At 52.4% G+C, this 24,761-nt stretch overlaps 1 protein-coding gene across 1 annotated transcript in view; it reads left to right on the forward strand.

The window, feature by feature from the left end:
- The window catches only part of kcp (kielin cysteine rich BMP regulator), a 76,179-nt gene that overhangs the window by 47,041 nt on the left and 4,377 nt on the right, over window positions 1–24,761 (forward strand). Inside the window, exons 10-21 of the mRNA XM_072470924.1 lie at window positions 6,266–6,348; window positions 11,137–11,257; window positions 14,855–14,937; window positions 16,540–16,639; window positions 16,858–16,946; window positions 17,125–17,227; window positions 18,506–18,648; window positions 19,112–19,284; window positions 20,917–21,028; window positions 21,421–21,522; window positions 22,429–22,593; window positions 23,177–23,477. Of these exons, the coding sequence (XP_072327025.1) occupies window positions 6,266–6,348; window positions 11,137–11,257; window positions 14,855–14,937; window positions 16,540–16,639; window positions 16,858–16,946; window positions 17,125–17,227; window positions 18,506–18,648; window positions 19,112–19,284; window positions 20,917–21,028; window positions 21,421–21,522; window positions 22,429–22,593; window positions 23,177–23,477 (1,575 nt within the window). The remainder of the gene's footprint in view (window positions 1–6,265; window positions 6,349–11,136; window positions 11,258–14,854; window positions 14,938–16,539; window positions 16,640–16,857; window positions 16,947–17,124; window positions 17,228–18,505; window positions 18,649–19,111; window positions 19,285–20,916; window positions 21,029–21,420; window positions 21,523–22,428; window positions 22,594–23,176; window positions 23,478–24,761) is intronic.

Consider the following 24,761-nt stretch of genomic DNA (forward strand, 5'->3'; position numbering starts at 1 on the left):
CTGTACCTGGAACACTGCTGGCTCCAGGTGAGCTCTGTACCTGGAACATTTCTGGCTCCAGGTGAGCTCTGTACCTGGGACACTGCTGGCTCCAGGTGAGCCCTGTACCTGGAACACTGCTGGCTCCAGATGAGCCCTGTACCTGGTACAATGCTGGCTCCAGATGAGCCCTGTACCTGGTAAACTGCTGGCTCCAGGTGAGCCATGTACCTGGGACGCTGCTGGCTCCAGGTGAGCTCTGTACCGTTTACACTGCTGGCTCCAGGTGAGCCCTGTACCTTGGATACTGCTGGCTCCAGGTGAGCCCTGTACCTGGGATACTGCTGGCTCCAGGTGAGCCCTGCACCTGGTACACTGCTGGCTCCAGGTGAGCCCTGGACCTGGGACACTGCTGGCTCCAGGTGAGCTCTGTACCTTTTACACTGCTGGCTCCAGATGAGCCCTGTACCTGGGACACTGCTGGCTCCAGGTGAGCCATGTACCTGGGATGCTGCTGGCTCGAGGTGAACCCTGTACCTGGGACACTGCTGGCTCCAGATGTGCCCTGTACCTGGGATACTGCTGGCTGCAGATGAACTCTACACCTGGGATACTGCTGGCTCCAGATGAGCCCTGTACCTGGAAGACTGCTGGCTCCAGGTGAGCCCTTACCTGGAACACTGCTGGCTCCAGGTGAGCCCTTACCTGGAACACTACTGGCTCCAGATGAGCCCTGTACCTGGTACAATGCTGGCTCCAGATGAGCCCTGTACCTGGTACACTGCTGGCTCCAAGTGAGCGCTGTACCTGGGATACTGCTGGCTCCAGGTGCACCCTGTACCTGGGACACTGCTGGCTCCTACTGAGCCTTGACCTGGGATACTGCTGGCTCCAGGTGAGCCCTGCACCTGGTACACTGCTGGCTCCAGGTGAGCCCTGTACCTGGGACACTGCTGGCTCCAGGTGAGCTCTGTACCTTTTACACTGCTGGCTCCAGATGAGCCCTGTACGTGGTACACTGCTGGCTCCAGGTGAGCCCTGTTCCTGGGACACTGGTGGCTCCAGATGAGCCCTGTACCTGGAACACTGCTCGCTCCAGGTGAGCTCTATACCTTTTACACTGCTGGCTCCAGATGAGCCCTGTACCTGGAACACTGCTGGCACCAGGTGAGCTCTATACCTTTTACACTTCTGGCTCCAGGTGAGCCCTGTATCTGTGACACAGCTGGCTCCAGGTGAGCCCTGTATCTGTGACACTGCTGGCTCCAGGTGAGCCCTGTACGTGGTACAATGCTGGCTCCAGGTGAGCCCTGTACCTGGGATACTGCTGGCTCCAGGTGAGCTCTGTACATTTTACACTGCTGGCTCCAGATGAGCCCTGTATCTGTGACACAGCTGGCTCCAGGTGAGCCCTGTACCTGGTACACTGCTGGCTCCAGGTGAGCCCTGTACCTGGTACACTGCTGGCTCCAGGTGAGCTCTGTACCTTTTACAATGCTGGCTCCAGATGAGCCCTGTACCTGGTACGCTGCTGGCTCCAGGTGAGCCTTGTACCTGATGCACTGCTGGCTCGTGGTGAGCCCTGTACCTGGGACACTGCTGGCTCCAAGTGAGCTCTGTACCTGTTACACTGCTGGCTCTTAATGTGCCCTTACCTGGAACACTGCAGGCTCTAGCTGAGCCCTGTACCTGGTACACTGCTGGCTCCAGGTGAGCTCTGTACCTGGGATACTGCTGGCTCCAGATGAGCCCTGTACCTGGTACACTGCTGGCTCCAGATGAGCCCTGTACCTGGGATACTGCTGGCTCGAGGTGAGCCCTGTACCTGATACACTGCTGGCTCCAGATGAGCCCTGTACCTGGAACTCTGCACGCTCCAGGTGAGCTCTATACCTTTTACACTGCTGGCTCCAGATGAGCCCTGTACCTAGAACACTGCTGGCTCCAGGTGAGCTCTATACCTTTTACACTGCTGGCTCCAGATGAGCCCTGTACCTGGTACACTGCTGGCTCCAGGTGAGCTCTATACCTTTTACACTTCTGGCTCCAGATGAGCCCTGTCTCTGTGACACAGCTGGCTCCAGGTGAGCCCTGTATGTGGTACAATGCTGGCTCCAGGTGAGCCCTGTACCTGGGATACTGCTGGCTCCAGGTGAGCCCTGTATCTGTGACACTGCTGGCTCCAGGTGAGCCCTGTACGTGGTACAATGCTGGCTCCAGGTGAGCCCTGTACCTGGGATACTGCTGGCTCCAGGTGAGCTCTGTACATTTTACACTGCTGGCTCCAGATGAGCCCTGTATCTGTGACACAGCTGGCTCCAGGTGAGCCCTGTACCTGGTACACTGCTGGCTCCAGGTGAGCTCTGTACCTGGGACACTGCTGGCTCCAGGTGGGCTCTGTACCTGGAACACTGCTGGCTCCAAGTGAGCTCTGTACCTGTTACACTGCTGGCTCCAGATGTACCCTTACCTGGAACACTGCAGGCTCTAGCTGAGCCCTGTACCTGGTACGCTGCTGGTTCCAGGTGAGCTCTGTACCTGGTACACTGCTGGCTCCAGATGAGCCCTGTACCTGGAACACTGCTGGCTCCAGATGTGCCCTATACCTGGAACACTGCTGGGTCCAAGTGAGCTCTGTACCTGTTACACTGCTGGCTCCAGATGTGCCCTTAGCTCGAACACTGCTGGCTCTAGCTGAGCCCTGTACCTGGGATACTGCTAGCTCCAGATGAGCCCTGTACCTGGGATACTGCTGGCTCCAGATGAGCCCTGTACCTGGTACACTGCTGGCTCCAGATGAGCCCTGTACCTGGGATACTGCTGGCTCCAGATGAGCCCTGTACCTGATACACTGCTGGCTCCAGATGAGCCCTGTACCTGGAACACTGCTCGCTCCAGGTGAGCCCTGTACCTGGGTCACTGCTGGCTCCAGATGAGCCCTGTACCTGGTACACTGCTGGCTCCAGGTGAGCCCTGTACCTGGGACACTGCTGGCTCCAGGTTAACCCTGTACCTGGTACACTGCTGGCTCCAGGTGAACCCTGTACCTGGTACACTGCTGGCTCCAGGTGAGCCCTGTACCTGGGACACTGCTGGCTCCAGGTGAACCCTGTACCTGGTACACTGCTGGCTCCAGATGAGCCCTGTACCTGGGATACTGCTGGCTCCAGGTGAGCCCTGTACCGATACACTGCTGGCTCCAGATGAGCCCTGTACCTGGAACACTGCTCGCTCCAGGTGAGCCCTGTACCTGGGTCACTGCTGGCTCCAGGTGAGCCCTGTACCTGGGCACTGCTGGCTCCAGGTGAGCCCTGTACCTGGGACACTGCTGGCTCCAGGTGAACCCTGTACCTGGTACACTGCTGGCTCCAGGTGAACCCTGTACCTGGTACACTGTTGGCTCCAGGTGAGCCCTGTACCTGGGACACTGCTGGCTCCAGATGAGCCCTGTACCTGATACACTGCTGGCTCCAGATGAGCCCTGTACTTGGTACACTGCTGGCTCCAGGTGAGCCCTGTACCTGGGACACTGCTGGCTCCAGGTGAACCCTGTACCTGGTACACTGCTGGCTCCATGTGGGCCCTGTACCTGGGACACTGCTGGCTCCAGGTGAGCCCTGTACCTGGGACTCTGCTGGCTCCAGGTGAGCCGTGTACCTGGGACTCTGCTGGCTCCAGGTGAACCCTGTACCTGGAACACTGCTAGCTCCAGGTGAGCTCTGTACGTTTAACACTGCTGGCTCCAGATGAGCCCTGTACCTGGTACACTGCTGGCTCCAGATGAGCCCTGTACCTGGTACACTGCTGGCTCCATGTGGGCCCTGTATCTGATACACCGCTGGCTCCAGATGAGCCCTGTACCTGGGACACTGCTGGCTCCAGGTGAGCCCTGTACCTGGGACTCTGCTGGCTCCAGGTGAGCCGTGTACGTGATACACTGCTGACTCCAGGTGAACCCTGTACTTGGAACACTGCTGACTCCAGGTGAACCCTGTACCTGGAACACTGCTGGCTCGAGGTGAGCCCTTACCTGGGACACTGCTGGCTCCAGATGAGCCCTGTACCTGTATCGGTTAGTGCCAATCCCGCGCAGTATCGGTTAGTGCCAATCCCGCGCAGTATCGGTTAGTGCCAATCCCGCGCAGTATCGGTTAGTGCCAATCCCGCGCAGTATCGGTTAGTGCCAATCCCGCTCAGTATCGGTTAGTGTCAATCCCACACAGTATCGGTTAGTGTCAATCCCGCGCAGTATCGGTAGTGCCAATCCCGCGCAGTATCGGTTAGTGTCAATCCCGCGCAGTATCGGTTAGTGCCAATCCCGCGCAGTATCGGTTAGTGCCAATCCCGCTCAGTATCGGTTAGTGTCAATCCCGCTCAGTATCGGTTAGTGTCAATCCCGCTCGGTATCGGTTAGTGCCAATCCCGCTCGGTATCGGTTAGTGTCAATCCCGCTCAGTATCGGTTAGTGCCAATCCCGCACAGTATCGGTTAGTGCCAATCCCGCGCAGTATCGGTTAGTGCCAATCCCGCGCAGTATCGGTTAGTGCCAATCCCGCACAGTATCGGTTAATGCCAATCCCGCTCAGTATCGGTTAGTGCCAATCCCGCACAGTATCGGTTAATGCCAATCCCGCTAGGTATCGGTTAGTGCCAATCCCGCACAGTATCGGTTAATGCCAATCCCGCACAGTATCGGTTAGTGTCAATCCCGCACAGTATCGGTTAGTGTCAATCCCGCGCAGTATCGGTTAGTGCCAATCCCGCGCAGTATCGGTTAGTGCCAATCCCGCGCAGTATCGGTTAGTGCCAATCCCGCTCAGTATCGGTTAGTGTCAATCCCGCTCAGTATCGGTTAGTGTCAATCCCGCTCGGTATCGGTTAGTGTCAATCCCGCTCGGTATCGGTTAGTGCCAATCCCGCGCAGTATCGGGTAGTGCCAATCCCGCGCAGTATCGGTTAGTGCCAATCCCGCGCAGTATCGGTTAGTGCCAATCCCGCACAGTATCGGTTAATGCCAATCCCACACAGTATCGGTTAGTGCCAATCCCACACAGTATCGGTTAGTGCCAATCCCGCTCAGTATCGGTTAGTGCCAATCCCACGCATTATCGGTTAGTGTCGATCCCGCGCAGTATCGGTTAGTGTCAAACCCGCTCAGTATCGGTTAGTGCCAATCCCACGCAGTATCGGTTAGTGCCAATCCCGCGCAGTATCGGTTAGTGCCAATCCCACGCAGTATCGGTTAGTGCCAATCCCGCGCAGTATCGGTTAGTGCCAATCCCGCGCAGTAACGGTTAGTGTCAATCCCGCGCAGTATCGGTTAGTGCCCATCCCGCACAGTATCGGTTAGTGCCAATCCCGCGCAGTATCGGTTCGTGCCAATCCCACTCAGGATCAGTTCGTGCCAATCCCACGCAGTATCGGTTAGTGCCAATCCCGCGCAGTATCGGTTACTGCCAATCCCGCACAGTATCGGTTAGTGCCAATCCCACGCAGTATCGGTTAGTGCCAATCCCGCTCAGTATCGGTTAGTGCCAATCCCGCACTGTATCGGTTAGTGCCAATCCCGCGCATTATCGGTTAGTGCCAATCCCGCGCAGTATCGGTTAGTGCCAATCCCGCGCAGTATCGGTTAGTGCCAATCCCGCGCAGTATCGGTTAGTGCCAATCCCGCTCAGTATCGGTTAGTGCCTATCCCGCGCAGTATCGGTTAGTGTCAATCCCACGCAGTATCGGTTAGTGCCAATCCCGCGCAGTATCGGTTAGTGCCAATCCCGCTCAGTATCGGTTAGTGCCAATCCCGCTCAGTATCGGTTAGTGCCAATCCCGCGCAGTATCGGTTAGTGCCAATCCCGCTCTGTATCGGTTAGTGCCAATCCCGCGCAGTATCGGTTAGTGTCAATCCCGCGCAGTATCGGTTAGTGCCAATCCCGCGCAGTATCGGTTAGTGCCAATCCCGCTCAGTATCGGTTAGTGTCAATCCCGCTCAGTATCGGTTAGTGCCAATCCCGCGCAGTATCGGTTAGTGCCAATCCCACGCATTATCGGTTAGTGTCGATCCCGCGCAGTATCGGTTAGTGCCAATCCCGCTCAGTATCGGTTAGTGTCAATCCCGCTCAGTATCGGTTAGTGCCAATCCCGCGCAGTATCGGTTAGTGCCAATCCCGCGCAGTATCGGTTAGTGCCAATCCCGCGCAGTATCGGTTAGTGCCAATCCCGCGCAGTATCGGTTAGTGTCAATGATGCATATTATCCAGCATTCATTTTGTTTTTCACTGCCTCACAGACTGTATCTACAATAACCGTGTGTACGGCCCTGGCGAGAGTTTCCAACCTACCAATGACCCCTGCGAGACCTGCACCTGTGAGGTAAGTTCCACCTGCACCTGTGAGGTAAGTTGTGTCTAGTCACAAAAGTAAACCTGGTGTCATAGTCTGAACTTTGAACCCACTCCCCAAAGATGTCAGATCTAACAGAGTCTGAGGAAAGGCAGCCGGTCTCTGGGATTCACGCTTTCAATATTTACGTTGAATAATTGTCTTGTTGGGAAGAGTGAGCATGACCGTCTCGAAATGCGACAAAGAGCCAGAGACAATAACCAATCAGATTGATTCCATTAATATTGCAGCGATCTTTGACCAATGGGATGCTCCAGCACCAGGAGGCTGTGATGGGCCGTGTCCTGCTGGGTAGTAAGCTTCTCAGATCTGGACTCGGAGAACCGAGTTGTGGCAGAGACCCTCTGTGATTGGGGTGTGGTGGGGGGCGGCAGCAGCAGAGGTCAGACACTCTGGGTAGGTTTGTTTGTGTTTGGAGGTGAAGGGGGAAGTACAGCGACCCTGGGGATGATGGGTCTGTGTTTGGGGTGGGGGTGGTTACAGAGACCCTGGGGAGGATGGGTCTGTGTTTGGGGGTGGGGATGGTTACAGAGACCCTGGGGAGCATGGGTCGGTGTTTCGGGTGGGGGTGGTTACAGAGACCCTGGGGAGGATGGGTCTGTGTTTAGGGGTGGGGTGGTTACAGAGACCCTGGGGGAGGATGGGTCTCTGTTTGGGGGTGGGAGTGGTTACAGAGACCCTGGGGAGGATGGGTCAGTGTTTGGGGGTGGGGATGGTTACAGAGACCCTGGGGAGGATGGGTCTGTGTTTGGGGGTGGGAGTGGTTACAGAGACCTGGGGAGGATGGGTCAGTGTTTGGGGGTGGGGATGGTTACAGAGACCCTGGGGAGGATGGGTCTGTGTTTAGGGGTGGGGTGGTTACAGAGACCCTGGGGAGGATGGGTCTGTGTTTGGGGGTGGGGATGGTTACAGAGACCCTGGGGAGCATGGGTCGGTGTTTCGGGTGGGGGTGGTTACAGAGACCCTGGGGAGGATGGGTCTGTGTTTAGGGGTGGGGTGGTTACAGAGACCCTGGGGAGGATGGGTCTCTGTTTGGGGGTGGGAGTGGTTACAGAGACCCTGGGGAGGATGGGTCAGTGTTTGGGGGTGGGGATGGTTACAGAGACCCTGGGGAGGATGGGTCTGTGTTTGGGGGTGGGAGTGGTTACAGAGACCTGGGGAGGATGGGTCAGTGTTTGGGGGTGGGGATGGTTACAGAGACCCTGGGGAGGATGGGTCTGTGTTTGGGGGTGGGGGTGGTTACAGAGACCCTGGGGAGGATGGGTCTGTGTTTGGGGTGGGGGGGTTACAGAGACCCTGCGGAGGATGGGTCTGTGTTTGGGGGTGAAGGGGGCAGTACAGCGACCCTGGGGAGGATGGGTCTGTGTTTGGGGGTGGGGGTGGTTACAGAGACCCTGGGGAGGATGGATCTGTGTTTAGGGGTGGGGTGGTTACAGAGACCCTGGGGAGGATGGGTCTCTGTTTGGGGCTGGGAGTGGTTACAGAGACCCTGGGGAGGATGGGTCAGTGTTTGGGGGTGGGGATGGTTACAGAGACCCTGGGGAGGATGGGTCTGTGTTTGGGGGTGGGAGTGGTTACAGAGACCTGGGGAGGATGGGTCAGTGTTTGGGGGTGGGGATGGTTACAGAGACCCTGGGGAGGATGGGTCTGTGTTTGGGGGTGGGTGTGGTTACAGAGACCCTGGGGAGGATGGGTCTGTGTTTGGGGGTGGGGATGGTTACAGAGACCCTGGGGAGGATGGGTCTGTGTTTGGGGGTGGGGGTGGTTACAGAGACCCTGGGGAGGATGGGTCTGTGTTTGGGGTGGGGGGGTTACAGAGACCCTGCGGAGGATGGGTCTGTGTTTGGGGGTGAAGGGGGCAGTACAGCGACCCTGGGGAGGATGGGTCTGTGTTTGGGAGTGGGGGTGGTAACAGGTCCCTGGGGAGGATGGGTCTGTGTTTGGGGGGGGGAGTGGTAGTTACAGAGACCCTGGGGATGATGGGTCGGTGTTTGGGGTGGGGGTGGTTACAGAGACACTGGGGAGGATGGGTCTGTGTTTGGGGGGGTGGTGGTTACAGAGACCCTGGGGAGGATGGGTCTGTGTTTGGGGGTGGGGGTAGTTACAGAGGGTCTGGGGAGGACGGATCTGAGTTTGGGGGTGGGGGTGGTTACAGAGACCCTGGGAAGGATGGGTCTGTGTTTGGGGGTGGGGGTGGTTACAGAGACCCTGGAGAGGATGGGTCTGTGTTTGGGGGTGGGGGTGGTTACAGAGACCCTGGGGAGGATGGGTCTGTGTTTGGGGGTGGGGGTGGTTACAGAGACCCTGGGGAGGATGGGTCTGTGTTTGGGAGTGGGGGTGGTTACAGAGACCCTGGGGAGGATGGGTCTGTGTTTTGGGGTGGGGGTGGTTACAGAGAGCCTGTGGAGGATGGGCCTGTGTTTGGGGGTGGGGGTGGTTATAGAGACTCTGGGGAGGATGGGTCTGTGTTTGGGGGTGGGGGTGGTTACAGAGACCCTGGGGAGGATGGGTCTGTGTTTGGGGGTGGGGCTGGTTACAGAGACCCTGGGGAGGATGGGTCTGTGTTTGGGGGTGTGGGTGGTTACAGAGACCCTGTGGAGGACCGGTCTGTGTTTGGGGGTGGGGGTGGTTACAAAGACCCTGGGGAGGACGGGTCTGTGTTTGGGGGTGGGGGTGGTTATAAAGACTCTGGGGAGGATGGGTCTGTGTTTGGGGGTGGGGGTGGTTACAGCGACTCTGGGGAGGACGGGTCTGTGTTTGGGGGTGGGGGTGGTTACAGAGACCCTGGGGAGGACGGGTCTGTGTTTGGGGGTGGGGGTGGTTACAGAGACCCTGGGGAGGACGGGTCTGTGTTTGGGGGTGGGGGTGGTTACAGAGACCCTGGGGAGGACGGTTCTGTGTTTGGGGCTGGGGGTGGTTACAGAGACCCTGGGGTGGACGGGTCTGTGTTTGGGGGTGGGGGTGGTTACAGAGACCCTGGGAAGGACGGGTCTGTGTTTGGGGGTGGGGGTGGTTACAGAGACCCTGGGGAGGACGGGTCTGTGTTTGGGGGTGGGGGTGGTTACAGAGACCCTGGGGAGGATGGGTCTGTGTTTGGGGGGGAGGGGTGGTTACAGAGTCCCTGGGGAGGATGGGTCTGTGTTTGTGGGGGAGGGGTGGTTACAGAGACCCTGGGGAGGATGGGTCTGTGTTTGGGGGTGAGGGGTGGTTACAGAGACCCTGGGGAGGATGGGTCTGTGTTTGGGGGGGGGGAGGTGTGGTTCCATAGACCCTGGGGAGGATGGGTCTGTGTTTGGGTGGGGGTGGTTACAGAGACCCTGGGGAGGATGAGTCTATGTTTGGGGTGGGGGTGGTTACAGAGAGTCTGGGGAGAGTCGGTCTGTGATTGGGGCGGGGTTGGCTACAGAGGCCCGGATGTATGGTGGTTTGTGATTGGGGTGGAGGGGGGAGGGGCAGCACAGAGACTCTGGACAGGGTGGTCTGTGATGGGCGGGGGGATATAGATGACCCTGGACTGTGATGTGCCGGGTGTATAGTTGACCCCGAGGAGGGTGGTCTCTGATTGTGGTGGGGAATGGGTACAGAACCCCTTGGGAGGGTGGTCTGTGATTGGGGCAGAGTTGGGTACAGTGACCCTGGGGAGGGGGTACTGTAATGTGGGGCGGGGGTGCTACAGGTGATCCTAGGGAGGGTGGTCTGTGATTGGGGCAGAGTTGGGTACAGGGACCCTGTGGAGGGGGTACTGTAATGTGGGCGGGGGGTGCTACAGGTGATCCTAAGGAGGGTGGTCTGTGATTGGGGCAGAGTTGGGTACAGGGACCCTGGGGAGGGGGTACTGTAATGTGGGGCAGGGGGTGCTACAGGTGATCCTAAGGAGGGTGGTCTGTGATTGGGAGCGGGGCAGGGTGCAGCTGGTGGTCTGTGATGGGGGAGATGGGGGCAAGTTACAGCGACCCTGTGGAGGGGATTTGTGATTGGGAAGGGGGTACAGAAGCCAGGGGGGAAGGTTCTCTAGTTGAGGGGGGTACAAAGACCCGGGGGAAGGTGGTCTGTGATTGAGGAAGGAGTGGGAGGTGCTCCAGAGACCCCGGAGAAGGGGGCAGTCTGTGTTTGAGAGAGCTGTTGTCATGTGCAGTGAGTAAATATTATTTACTCGGTCTTGTGGATCAGTGCGTTTCTCCAGAACAATGCACCGAGCAAATGAATGGGATGTCCTGGGTGTCACTTTAACCCTGTAAGCAATATCACTCCACACAGTATCTCTGCAGCCTTGCCCCCGCACCTTGTGCTCCAATGTTACCACCCACTGCTCTATCCCTCAAAATGAATCTTGTGTTATGTACTCTGGGTTAACACAGGCTGCAACTGAATGCAGCTTTAACCAAAAGATACTCCAGACCTTGAAGTTAATTCAAGCTGATTTATTGAACCAGTAGCACAGTTCTCTGAGTTCGACTCTCTGCTAACCTAAGTGTGGTTATTCTGTCTGACTGAACCAGATTAGCTCTTAGCCACGTGCTGGAGGTGTGACACTGTACATACACCCTGACTCACTCTGTGGATGTTCATCAATGGAACGAGGCGGAGTGTGAGCGCCTCATGCCTTTTATAGTGAGATACCACCCCTGAGTGTCCTGCCTGCTCATTGGTCATGTCCTGTTCTCTGTGTTCATTAGCTGCCTGTCTGTATATCATTATCTGCACGATTGCATATCATTACAATGAATACCACTAATGACCAATTCTTTCTCTCTGCAGGTGATGGGTGATGGCGTGCAGCGTCTGCGCTGTTATCGGCAGCAGTGTCCCAGCCTGGTAGATTGCCCGAGGAATCTGATCATGGCCCCAACATCAGGTCACTGTTGCCCCAGCTGTGCCCGTGAGTGCCTGCTATCCATTTCCACTTACTTCATCTTCAGTAGCAGAGGAATTGTGTCAAAGGCCCTACTGAAATCCAGGTCCACTGTCTTATAAACTCCTCTAACACCCCTCATATCAATCCAATCAGTTAGATTGGCAGGATTGCCCCTTCCTGAATCCAGTTTTTGCTTTTTTCTGTTGTCTCTATCATCATCTATCCTCTTCCACAGGAATGTGTACTACAAGGATTACAGTTAAATCTCAACTAAATTATCAATTGATAATTTCACCCAATTATTCGAAGTGTCTTCAATAATCAAACAAAGACGTACATTTCATCACCTCAGAATGAAGCACTGCTGTAATTAGGAAACCTCACAGCCAGGTTCTGTGCAATCAGTTCCCAGTTTGAGCATAATCAGATCACCTGTTTTTAGTCATGTTGGTTCAGGGATGAATACTGACAGCCACCAGGGAGACCTCCCACTCTTCATCAAAATAATGCAGTGGAGGGCAGCACGGTGGCGCAGTGGTTAGCCCTGCAGCCTCACGGCGCCGAGGTCCCAGGTTCGATCCCGGCTCTGGGTCACTGTCTGTGTGGAGTTTGCACATTCTCCCCGTGTTTCCGTGGGTTTCGCCCCCACAACCCAAAGACGTGCAGTGTAGGTGGATTGTCCACGCTAAATTGCCCTTTAATTGGAAAAAATGAATTGGGAACTCTTTAAAAAAAAAAAAAAAAAAATTAAAAAAAATTTTAATAATGCAGTGGAATCTTTTATATTCAGCTAAAAGGGGAAACAGACTTCAGTTTAACGTCCAAGATGGCATCTCTGACACTCCCTCAGTAATGTCTTTCCAACAGTGAAGCTCTCCCTCAGTAATGTCTTTCCAACAGTGAAGCTCTCCCTCAGTAATGTCTTTCCAACAGTGCAGCACTGCCTCAGTAATGTCTTTCCAACAGTGCAGCACTCCCTCAGTAATATCTTTCCAACAGTACAGCACCCCCTCAGTAATGTCTTTCCAACACTGCAGCACTGCCTCAGTAATGTCTTTCCAACAGTACAGCGCTCCCTCAGTAATGTCTTTCCAACAGTGTAGCTCTTCCTCAGTAATATCTTTCCAACAGTACAGGTCTCCCTCAGAAATGTCTTTCCAACAGTACAGCACCCCCTCAGTAATGTCTTTCCAACACTGCAGCATTGCCTCAGTAATGTCTTTCCAACAGTACAGGTCTCCCTCAGAAATGTCTTTCCAACAGTGTAGCTCTTCCTCAGTAATGTCTTTCCAACAATGCAGCACTCCCTCAGTAATGTCTTTCCAACAGTACAGCACCCCCTCAGTAATGTCTTTCCAACAATGCAGCACTGCCTCAGTAATGTCTTTCCAACAGTACAGGTCTCCCTCAGAAATGTCTTTCCAACAGTGTAGCTCTTCCTCAGTAATGTCTTTCCAACAATGCAGCACTCCCTCAGTAATGTCTTTCCAACAATGCAGCACTCCCTCAGTAATGTCTTTCCAACAGTGCAGCCCACCCTCAGTAATGTCTTTCCAACAATGCAGCACTGCCTCAGTAATGTCTTTCCAACAGTGCAGCCCACCCTCAGTAATGTCTTTCCAACAATGCAGCTCTCCCTCAGTAATGTCTTTCCAACAGTGCAGCCCACCCTCAGTAATGTCTTTCCAACAGTACAGCCCAGCCTCAGCCTGAAAATCTCTCAAATCTCAGGAGTGGAGCTTGAACTGATGATGTCCCTCAGACACCAGAGGACTGCCCACTGAGGCATGACTGATATCTCACAAGTGGCTAAATGGTCAACACACCCAGTCTACCATTGCGAAACCCAGGCATGTGAGAACGTGCAAACTCCACTCAGACAGTCACCCAAGGTCGGAATCGAACCCGGGTCCCTGGCGCTGTGAGGCAGCAGTGCGAATCATTGTACCACTGTACCGCCCCACTGAGAAGGATAAGGTGAGCTTCCTTCAAAGAGATGGCGGGGGAAATAGGAAATGTACTCGGGGTAATTTACCAAAATTTGCTGGACTCTGGGACGGTTCTGACAGATTGGAAAACAGCAAATGTGTTGCCAATGTTTAAACAAGGAGGTAGACAAAAGGCGAGTAACTATAGGCCGGTTAGCTTAACTTTTGTAGTGAAGAAAATGCTTGAATCTATCATCAAGGAAGAAATAGAGAGACATCTGGATAGAAATTGTCCCATTGGGTAGACACAGAATGGGTTCATGAAAGGCAGGTCATGTTGAACTAATTGACTGGAATTCTTTGAGGACATTACAAGCATGGCGGACAACGGTGGATGTGGTGTGTATGGATTTCCAGAAGGCATTCGACAAAGTGCCGCACAAAAGGCTACTGCATAAGATAAAGGTACATGGTATTATGGGTAACGTATTAGCATAGGTAGAGGATTAGTTAACTGACAGACAGCAAAGAATGAGGATAAATAGGTGTTTTCTGGTTGGCGATCAGTGGCTAGTGGTGTGCCTCAGGGATCAGTGTTGGGACCGCAATTGTTTACAATTTACATAGATGATTTGGAGTTGGGGACCAAGTGTATTGTCAAAGTTTGCATATGACACTCAGGTGAGTGGTAGAGTAAAGTGTGCAGAGGACACTGAAAGTCTGCAGAGGGATGTAGATAGTTTGAGTGGGTAAGGGTGGCAGATGGAGTACAATATTGGTAAATGTGAGGTCATCCATTTTGGTAGGAATAACCGCAAATGGACTATTATTTAAATGGTGAAAAATTGCAGCATGCTGCTGTGCAGAGGGACCTGGGTGTCCTTGTCCAGGAATCGCAAAAATGTGGTTTGCAGGTGCAGCAGGTAATTAATAAGGCAAATGGAATTTTGTCCTTCATTGCTCGAGGGATGGAGTTTAAAAGCAGGGAGGTTATGTTTCAGCTGTATACGGTGTTGGTGAGGCCAAACTTGGAATACTGTGTACAGTTTTGGTCTCCTTACTTGAGAAAGGATGTGCTGGCACTGGAGGGTGTGCAGAGGAGATTCACTGGGTTGATTCCGGAGTTGAGAGGATTGGCTTATGAGGAGAGACTCAGCAAACTGGGACTATACTCATTGGAATTTAGAAGAATGAGGGGGGATCTTAGAGAAACACATAGAATTATGAAGGGAATAGATAAGATAGAAGCAGGGAGGTTGTTTCCACTGGCGGCTGAAACTAGAACTAGGGGGCATAGCCTCGCAATAAGGGGGAGCAGATTTAGGACTGAGTCCTAATTCTTATGTTCTTGAACCGTTGCTGTCCCTAAGGTGTAGGTTCACGCACAGTGTTGGTAAGGAGGGAATTCCAGGATTTTGACCCAGCGATAGAGAAGGAATGGTGATACATTTCCATGTCAGAATGATGAGTGACTTGGAGGGGAGCCTCCAGGTGGTGGTGTTCTCAGGTATCTGTTGCCCTTGGTCCTTCCAGATGGTCATGGGCGTGTGTTTGGAAGGTGCTGCCTGGGGAGCCTTGGTGAGTTCCTGCATTGCATCTTGTAGATGTTGCACAAGACTGCCACTGTGCGTTGGTGGCGGAGGGAGTGAATGCTTGTGGAAGGGGCACTGATGGCCTTTTATCTTTATAACAGAGCCTCTGAGTAACTGTACTGCGACCCTGGTTGGAAGTGAACTCCTTGCCACCGATGACCCCTGCTACACCTGCCATTGCAAGGTGAGTACCGGGACGCCGAGAAAGAGTCATGGCCTGTAGTGTTGGGCAGAGTGGAGTAGGAGTCCTGGCCAAGCTATCTGTGAGGAGCCAAGGGACTCGAAGGTCTGGTTCCATCACCACAGGCACCTCGTCCCCTGCCTATTCACATTCAGCCTCAGCATCAATACAGCCACAATGGACTCCATAATTGCAAAGAGAAAATCGACCCGCTTCCCATCCCCACTCCCTGTTCTCACTGATAAAAGTTCCTCTCCAGTTAGAATTCTACAATTTGCCTCAGTGTGCCTGGGTTTGAGGACTGAGAAATCAGCCAGTTGTTCCTCCTCCTGGCATTGGGTCTGGTACCCAATTTCAGTCACAATATTACTTGACCTGCTGTGGGATTGTCTGATGGCGACAGTGTACAGGGAGCTTTACTCTGTATGGTCCCTGTGCTGTGCGGGAAAGGTTTGGTGTTTTGATTCATTCATTCTTTCATGGAGTGTGGGCTTCGCTGGCAAGGCCAGATTCCGTGTGCACCCCTAATTGCCCTTAACTGGGTGGCTTGCTCGGCCTTTTCAGAGGGAAGTTAAAAGTCAGCCACATTGCTGTGGGTCTGGAGTCACTTTTATGCTAGGCAAGGACGGCAGATTTCCTCCCCTCAAGGATGTTAGTGAACCAGATGGGTTTTTACAACAATCGATGATAGTTTCATGGTCATCATTCCCGAGACTAGTTTTTAAATTCCAGATTATTAATTGAATTTAAATTCCACCAGCTGCCGTGATGGGATTTGAACCCCTATCCCCAGAGCATTATCCTGGGCGTCTGGATTACTAGCTCACTGATGTTATCGTTATGTCGCCATCTGCCCCTTTTTTTCTTCATGTGTACTTGAGACAGGATGTTTGGTTTGATGCTGTGGAACCTGTAAGCCTGGGACAGCTGCTGGTCCAAACACTCAACACTGAGCATAGCCAGAAGATAGCAAACACCTTCGCCTCTCTGTCTGGATTTGACCCTAGAGGCTGGGTGAAAGGTCAGTGTCTGACCCCAGCCTGCAGTGACCACGTTGACACTGTGATAATCGCACTGTCTGTCAGCCGTTGCTTACAGGGCGGCGCAGTGGTTAGCACTGCTGTTCACAGCACCAGGAACCTGGGTTCAGTTCTGGCCTTGGGTGACTGTCTGTGTGGAGTTTGCACTTTCTCCCCGTGTCTGCGTGGGTTTCCTCCGGGTGCTCCGGTTCCCTTCCACAGGCCAAAGATGTGTAGTTTAGGTGGATTGCCCAAGCTAAATTACCCCTTAGTGTCTAAGGATGTGCAGGTTAGGTGGGGTTACGGGGATGGGGCCGGGAAGTGGGCCTGGGTAGGGTGCTCTTTCAGTGGGTCGGTGCAGACTTGATGGGCCGAATGGCCTCCTTCTGCACTGTAGTGATTCTGTGATTGCAGGGATATGTTGGAGGAGTAAGGAAAGTTGATCTGGACTTGTTCATGGGCCACGTAGTGTGATGCTCCAGGGATCACTACCAGGGAGCAGAGACATTTTGTTACTGAGTGGGGTGAGGCAGTACATCACTGATTGAACATGACTCTGTAGAATGATGCTGTGTGTTTGTTGCAGGATTTGACCTGGATCTGTATCCACCAGAGCTGCCCCTTGCTCAGCTGCCCGATCTCTGACCAGTTCACTCCAACAGGTTCCTGCTGCCCAATCTGTGATGGTAGGATTATCCCCTTTACTCAAGATTGCTCCACTTTAATCTCTGCTGTTTCCCCATCCTTATGTTCTTTGTTCATTTCCCACTATTCCCACAGCTTTACTCACTATCTGACCTCCACTGTACCTGCCCTCCAAGTGTTTGTTGAGACAGTGTAGAGGGAGCTTTACTCTGTATCTAACCGGTGCTGTTCCTGACCTTGCCCCTTGTTTAATCTACAGAATGTCTGGTTGAGGCTGAAAATCGCCGTGTTTCTGACGGTGAGACATGGTCCGACTCTATTGACGAATGCATCACATGTTCTTGCAATGTAAGTTACACAAATAGTTTCTCTCTCTCTTCCTCTCTCTATAACTCCTCTCTTTCTCCCTTGTTGTCTCATAATTATTCTTTCTGTGTGTGTGTCTCTCTCTCTCTCTCTCTCTCTCTCTCTCTGTCTCTCTCGCTCTCTCTTTTTGTAACACTTCCTTCTGTCCGTTCCGCTGCAGCTCGGACACATCGAGTGCCAAATCGAGGAATGTCTGTCTGTCATCTGCCACGATGGTCTAATCAAGGTGCGATCTCCAGGGAGATGCTGCTACGACTGCCAAGGTAACTGGGATTTGGTGTCAAGGACAGGGATTACGATTCGATACCATGGCCTGTGTGGTGTGTAGCGGGCTTGGGCCAACAGCCGACTTTGGACCAATGATTTCCCAAACTCTCTTCTGAGTTTCCTCACCTCCGCAGGGTGGGAGTAAGTTCCCCAGCACTTTGGAGGTGGGTTTGGGGGCTACGTGAAAATTTGATAAAAGTGCATGCTTTCCCTCTTCTGATTGCTTTTCCCAGGGTCGGGCTGTGTGCCCAGATGGCTGCCCTCCCAGAGGCCATTGTCGCACCAATTAACCGCCATTTTCCCAGTGTACTGCCATTTTCCCAGCAGCACCTGGGAGCCCCCACTTTGTGCAGCTCATGAAATGAATATGCAGATATGCAGCATCAACTTTAAATAAGAATATACCTCCAATTCAGCACATCTGCGGGCAAATGCTTTGAAGTGGGAGTGATTCACCAGCAGATGGATCCGTCTGATTGTTCTTGGTGTTCGGCTGTGGCTGCTGCTTCTGGATACGTCTGCAATACGTCTCCATCTTGTGATGCCCTCTCCCTCTCAGTTCACCGAAATACCCTCCTCAGTGCGGGGGGGGGGGGATGCCAGCCACCCTTCCCTTTGGCCACTCTGACCTCCCACCGTCCCTAATTGAAAGGCTTTCCCAGAGACATGACCCAGAGTCCCAACATTCGCTCTTCCGGGTTTCCGATCTAGAATTCTCTCCCAACAGCGGGACTGTCAAAATTCAGCCTTTTGCCTCCAGCTTTGTTCCAAACCAATTAATTGCCACGATTAGCCAACAACTCCCTTTACAACATTGAGGAGGTGCTGGAGCGGCACCCAGAGTCCATCAACGGACACGGATGATGGGCGAAAGGGAACTAGTGTGAGTTTGAATACAGGCAGCAGAGTTTTGATAAGCTGAAGTTTATGGAGAATGGGAGGCCACCAGAAGAACATCAGAATATCTCTCCCGAAATTAACTGACTACCCCTGGAGCACAAATCCCAGACCCTATTCACCCTCTTGTGCGAGTATCAGACGCACCAACTCCATCCCTATCCTCACCAGGCGGCTGTTCGTCAGCCTTCTAACTCTTCTAACCTGCACCCCTCTTCCTTCATCCCTTTACCACCCCCCCCAGTAGCAATCATCTAAAGTTGGTGCAGACCAGTTGGTGGGGGTACCTCTGTACCATACTGTGGAGGGAATGCGAGTGTTCCCTTTGTGGAGATTTCTCTGTTCACTGATATCACTGAGCTCCATCCTGTCCACAGATCCCAGGATTTCCTGCAGCTACCAGGGGCGCACATACCAGTCGAACCGGCACTGGGAAGTGGATGAATGCACCACCTGTACCTGTGTCTCTGGGGAGGTCCACTGTCAAACCGAACACTGCCCGCCTGTCACATGTTCATCGGTAGGTCGAGGGGAGGGTCTCTGGGGAGGTGGGAATGAACACTTTATGTGCCAGAGTGGATGCTGGAGTCAGGACAGCCCTTCACCAAATTCGAATAGATAACATTGAGTGTAATCCCAATCTCCGCAATTATTAAACAGAATTATCAGATTTACAGACTGAAATGTAATCAAGGAGTTTAAGAGCTTTATCAATTCAATTAAAGATATATATATATATATATATATTGAATTAAAGAATGGGTTATTGGCTAGAATGGTTTGGGAGTTTTGTATATAAATAAGATACCCAGAGTGATTTGTAGGCTGGGGTCTAATTGAGGGGTTTGGGGATTTTATATATAGAATAACAGATTACTGGGAATGGATTGTCTCTGGTTTGGATTCACTGGATAGGTGATGAATAACCGGGGTATGTGGAGTGTGTGTGGGTTCAGTCCATGTCTCATTCTCTATCTGTTTAGGATGAAAGCCCTGTGCTGATCCCAGGAATGTGTTGCCCTCACTGCATCCCACGCCCTGCCACCTGTATGGTATTCGGAGACCCTCACTTCCTCACCTTTGATGGAAAGATGATCCATTTCCAGGGGGCATGCAGCTACATTTTGGCAGAGGACTGCGAGGGAGGGGACTTCAGGTCAGTGTCTGACACACTTACCATAAAGAACCATATCTCTGAGAACGGCGATGGATCCTGGTGTGTGGCACACCGAGCATCCTTGGTACAGGGAGTTGACCCCTGTCTTTTTCTCTGTCACCTTCTTTATCTTTTCTCTTTTTGTCTGATTCGGACACACTCACATTCTCCCTCTCTCGCTTGCTTTCTGAACCCCTTCACACAAATGTTCCATTGCTCCAATCATTTCCTTCCTCCCTCCCTCCCCTTGTTCAGTCTCTCTCTCTCTCTCTTTCTAGACCTGTTTCCTCATTCAATCTTTTTCTCTCTGTCAGTCTCTTGCTCTCGCACTTGATCTCTCTCATTCGGCCTCTCTCTTTTATTCAATCTTGTTTGGTCTTTCTATCTCTCGTTCGGTCGTTCTATCTCTCATTCGCTCTTTCTATCTCTCGTTCGGTCTTTCTATCTCTCGTTCGGTCTTTCTATCTCTCGTTCGGTCTTTCTATCTCTCTTTCGCTCTTTCTACCTCTCGTTTGGTCTTTCTATCTCGTTCGCTCTTTCTATCTCTCTTTCGCTCTTTCTACCTCTCGTTTGGTCTTTCTATCTCGTTCGCTCTTTCTATCTCGTTCGCTCTTTCTGTCTCTCGTTCGCTCTTTCTGTCTCTCGTTCGCTCTTTCTGTCTCTCGTTCGGTCTTTCTATCTCTCGTTCGGTCTTTCTATCTCGTTCGGTCTTTCTATCTCTCTTTCGCTCTTTCTATCTCTCGTTCGGTCTTTCTATCTCTCGTTCGCTCTTTCTATCTCTCGTTCGCTCTTTCTATCTCTCGTTCGGTCTCTCTCTTTTATTCAATCTTGTTTGGTCTTTCTATCTCTCGTTCGGTCGTTCTATCTCTCATTCGCTCTTTCTATCTCGTTCGGTCTTTCTATCTCTCGTTCGGTCTTTCTATCTCTCGTTCGGTCTTTCTATCTCTCGTTCGGTCTTTCTATCTCTCTTTCGCTCTTTCTACCTCTCGTTTGGTCTTTCTATCTCGTTCGCTCTTTCTATCTCTCGTTCGCTCTTTCTGTCTCTCGTTCGCTCTTTCTGTCTCTCGTTCGCTCTTTCTGTCTCTCGTTCGGTCTTTCTGTCTCTCGTTCGGTCTTTCTATCTCTCGTTCGGTCTTTCTATCTCTCGTTCGCTCTTTCTATCTCTCGTTCGGTCTTTCTGTCTCTCGTTCGGTCTTTCAGTCTCTCGTTCGGTCTTTCTGTCTCTCGTGCGGTCTTCCTGTCTCTCGTTCGGTCTTTCAGTCTCTCGTTCGGTCTTTCAGTCTCTCGTTCGGTCTTTCAGTCTCTCGTTCGGTCTTTCAGTCTCTCGTTCGGTCTTTCTGTCTCTCGTTCGGTCTTTCTGTCTCTCGTTCGGTCTTTCAGTCTCTCGTTCGGTCTTTCAGTCTCTCGTTCGGTCTTTCAGTCTCTCGTTCGGTCTTTCAGTCTCTCGTTCGGTCTTTCTGTCTCTCGTGCGGTCTTCCTGTCTCTCGTTCGGTCTTTCAGTCTCTCGTTCGGTCTTTCAGTCTCTCGTTCGGTCTTTCTGTCTCTCGTTCGGTCTTTCTGTCTCTCTCGTTCAGTCTCTCGCTTGCTTGGTCTCTCTTTCGCTCTCTCTGAACATTTTATCTTTCCTCTCAGCATCCGCGTGACCAATGATGATCGAGGTCGAAGAGGAGTGTCCTGGACCAAAGAGGTGACGGTGCTGATCGGAGACCTGATTGTCCAACTTCTGCAAGACTGGGTTGTCATGGTAACTGAACAGAGTTTGTCACAGAGCTTAGTAACTGAAAGGTTAACAACGGAGAACTTTATGCTGAGGTTGGCGTGTGTGAGGGAGGGCTGTAATTGAATCTGGTATTGAGATTGGGGTGTTACTACATGGGGCTGGTTTTAATTCAGGCCCTCTGGTCTGCGTGACCCTAGGGTCAGGCAGTTACACCCTGAACCATGTGTCACGAGGCTAGCTCATTTTATATTGAATGTATGTATGGGTGTGAGATGTTTACTGGGATGCTGATGCGACACAGGAGCCCTCTGCCTGTAAGGACAAGTGTTGAACAAGAGTGGCCTGCCACACTGAACTCTCCGCAGTCCTTGTCCTCTGCTCGCTGGATTTATGACGTGAAGAGTTTTTCTTTGCAGGTGGACGATCACACTGTGTCTCTGCCTTTTCTCAAGGAGCCGTATGTCTACATTGAGAGAAGAACCAACAGTATCTTGCTCAACACGAACATTGGTGTGAAAGTAAGTGCCGGAGATGCACCCATCCCAGAGGGGCAGTTTAACCAAACCTGTTCTCACTGGGCTGTGGGGGGGTTTTGTGGTGGTATTGTTTGGGGTGGGGAAAGATTTCTGTGTCATCCAGGACAGGAACTGAATGCAGCACACACAAACGTGACAAAGGAAAATTAGGGAGATCAGAGAGAAAGATGGAATTTGCGGCTTCGGGGCCCTATGTTGAATCGACCCAGACTGATCCGTTAAAGATCCCCCACTCCGGCTCCAATGGCCCTGCAAATCTTACTACCATGTTATATTGTTGAGCAGGCAGCTGGTAAAGGAAGAAGTGGAGCCAGTCTCTTCAACATTGGTTTATTCACTTTCACTCAACCCCTGAATAACACAAATACACATTGCTTTTTCTTTCCACACAGGTGGAAACTGTATCCTCGCCGTTACCCAAATTGTATCAGCTGCTCTTAATCACAGTTGGCGCATGCAGTCAATTGTCACAGCATTGGCAACATTAACCTTGCCCCTCCCACAGTACAGAACTCCCTTAGTGCTGCCCCTCCATACGAACCCTCCTCAGTGTTGCCCTCTGGCACTGTGGCGGTCCCACAGTACTGCCCCTCTTAACAGTGTGGTACAATCTCAGTACTGCCCCGCCAATACTGCTGCACTCCCTCAGTACTGCCCAACCACGGCGCAAGGCAGGTCTGATCCACCATGTCCTTGGAGTGGGCCTTTGACCCACAACCTACTAACTCGGGTGAGGGTGTTACCCATTCAGCCACAGCTAACACTATGAAGACACAGGAGTGACCCTTTCCCCTCTATGAACCTTGCACACCTGTGTGACGTCATTCCCCTGGGTTGTGGAGCCTCTTAGAGCCTCCAAGTCTCTGAAATATCTGTTGTTTCCTGCAGGTCCTGTGGAATGGGAAATCTCACTTAGAAGTGAGTCTGCCTGGAACTTACAAAGGGCAGGCATGTGGCCTGTGTGGGAATTTCAACAACTACCCTCAGGATGACATGCGGATCCGCAGCGGACAGATTGTCACATCCGAGGCAACGTTTGGGAACAGCTGGAAGGTGAGTCCTGTGGGCGTGTCTGATTGGAGCTCCATGTGTGAGTGAGACCACGGCCACCAAACGTACATCTACCACACGGGTTCAATCCCCGTACCGGCTGAGGTTATTCATGAAGGCCTCGCCTTCTCAACCTTGCCCCTCGCCTGAGGTGTGATGACCCTCAGGTTAAATCACCACCAGTCAGCTCTCCCCCTCAAAGGGGAAAGCAGCCTATGGTCATCTGGGACTCTGCCTACTTTACCTTTTGCTTTCCTTTTACCCAATACTTACAAACTGACAGTTTAATAGTTTAAACCTTGTAATGAAGCCCAGCGCCCCATTTGTTTTCTTGATCATTGTGTGTTGCTGTGCAGCAATATCGAATGCCCCACCTGGCCATTCTGAATCTCTCATCTATCTTCTCTCCACACCGTCTCCACCATCCACACCAGCCTTCCTCCATTTAAATTCTACATTTTGTACCCATTCCTGTATCCCAGCCCAGCACTAATCTGGGAATCTGTTTGTGATGCCGGTGAACTGCGTGTGCCCGTGATTGACAGTTTACTTAATCGTGTGTGTGTGTGTGTGTAACCCTCCGCAGGTGCGCAGTGAGAACGAGAGCAGGCCGCACTGTGCAGACGGAGAGGATATCGACCCCTGTAAGCAGGCGGGTTACCGAGCTCGCAAAGCGGCCAATGCCAAGTGCAAGATCCTGAAGTCTAAGGTCTTTGAGCGCTGTCACGCACTGGTGCCACCCGAGATGTTCTTCGGTTCCTGTGTGTATGACCTGTGTGCCTGCGGTTCAAACATCGATGAGTGCTTGTGCGATGCTCTGGAAGCTTATGCATCTCAGTGTCGAGAGGCTGCACTTATCCTGCATTGGCGATCACCAACACTCTGTGGTATGTTCACATTTGCCTACTTTGAATCCAGGGGTCCCTATATTCCTCTACAGCTGGCTCACCGTCTAAACCACCACAACATTGAACAAATTCATGTTGGATCAGGAATTCAATCTGGGCGAACTTGGGTCGTGTGTCCTCACTGAGTGACTTTGCACATTCCATACTGAATTAGGGGTAGTTTCTGTTCTATGGGCCAATAGCAATCAGCAACTTGGCTGAGACAAGCAGCTTCATTTCGGAAAATGTCATCCCCCGTGAGTGGGGCTGGATTTGGTGCAAGGTAACAGAGGGCAAAAGGTCAGTTTCTGACCATGTTAAACCCGACACTCAGTCAAGTCTGAGACGCAACTTTGGAGGCAGTGGAGTGGTGCGGGGGGGGGGGGGGGTTAGTGAGTGGCATGTTGGACCATTTGTAGGGATTGTGTGACAAGATAAGGCTGTGTTTTTAATCATTTTAAGGGATGTGGGTATCGCTGTCTAGAGCACCATTTATTGCCCTTGAGAAGGTGATGGTGAGCTGCCTTCTTGGACCACTGCGTGGTGTATGTACACCCACAGTGCTGTTAGGGAGGGAGTTCCAGGAGTTGGACCCAGCAACAGTGAAGGAACGACGATCTATTTCCAAATCAGAATGGTGTCTGACTTGGAGGGGAACCTCCAGGTGATGGTGTTCCCAGGCATCTGCTGCCCTTGTCCTTCTAGGTTTGTAAGTTTGTAAGTTTGGAGGGTGCTGCTGAAGGAGCTTTGGTGAGTTCCTGCAGTGCATCTTGCAGATGGTACACACTACTACCACTGTTGATCGGTGGTGGAGAGTGTGAATATTTGTGGAAGGGATAGCTGTCAAACAGGTTGCTTTGTCCTGGATAGTGTCGAGTTTCTTGTGTGTTTCTGGAGCTGCACTCATCCTGGCAAGTGGAAAGTATTCCATCACACTCCTGATTTTTACCTTGGAGATGGCGGATAGGCTTAGGGGAGTCAAGAGGTGAGTTATTCACCACAGGTTTCGTAGCCACAATAGTTATGTGGCTAGTTCAGTTCAGTTTCTGGTCAATGGTAACCCCAGGATGATGATAGTGGAGGATTCAGCACTAGCAATGCTATTAATATCATGGGGCGATAGTTTGATTCTCTCTTGCTGGAGATTGCGACTCGGGTGGTGTGGATGTTGCATGGCACTAGTCAACCCAAGCCTGGATATTGTCCAGATCTTGCTGCATTCAGGCATGGATTGTTTCAGTGACTGAGGAGTCATGAGGTTATCAGTGAACATCCCCATTTCTA

The sequence above is a fragment of the Scyliorhinus torazame genome, chromosome 13 (genome assembly GCF_047496885.1).
Source record: "Scyliorhinus torazame isolate Kashiwa2021f chromosome 13, sScyTor2.1, whole genome shotgun sequence".
In the NCBI taxonomy this organism is placed as follows: Eukaryota; Metazoa; Chordata; class Chondrichthyes; order Carcharhiniformes; family Scyliorhinidae; genus Scyliorhinus; species Scyliorhinus torazame.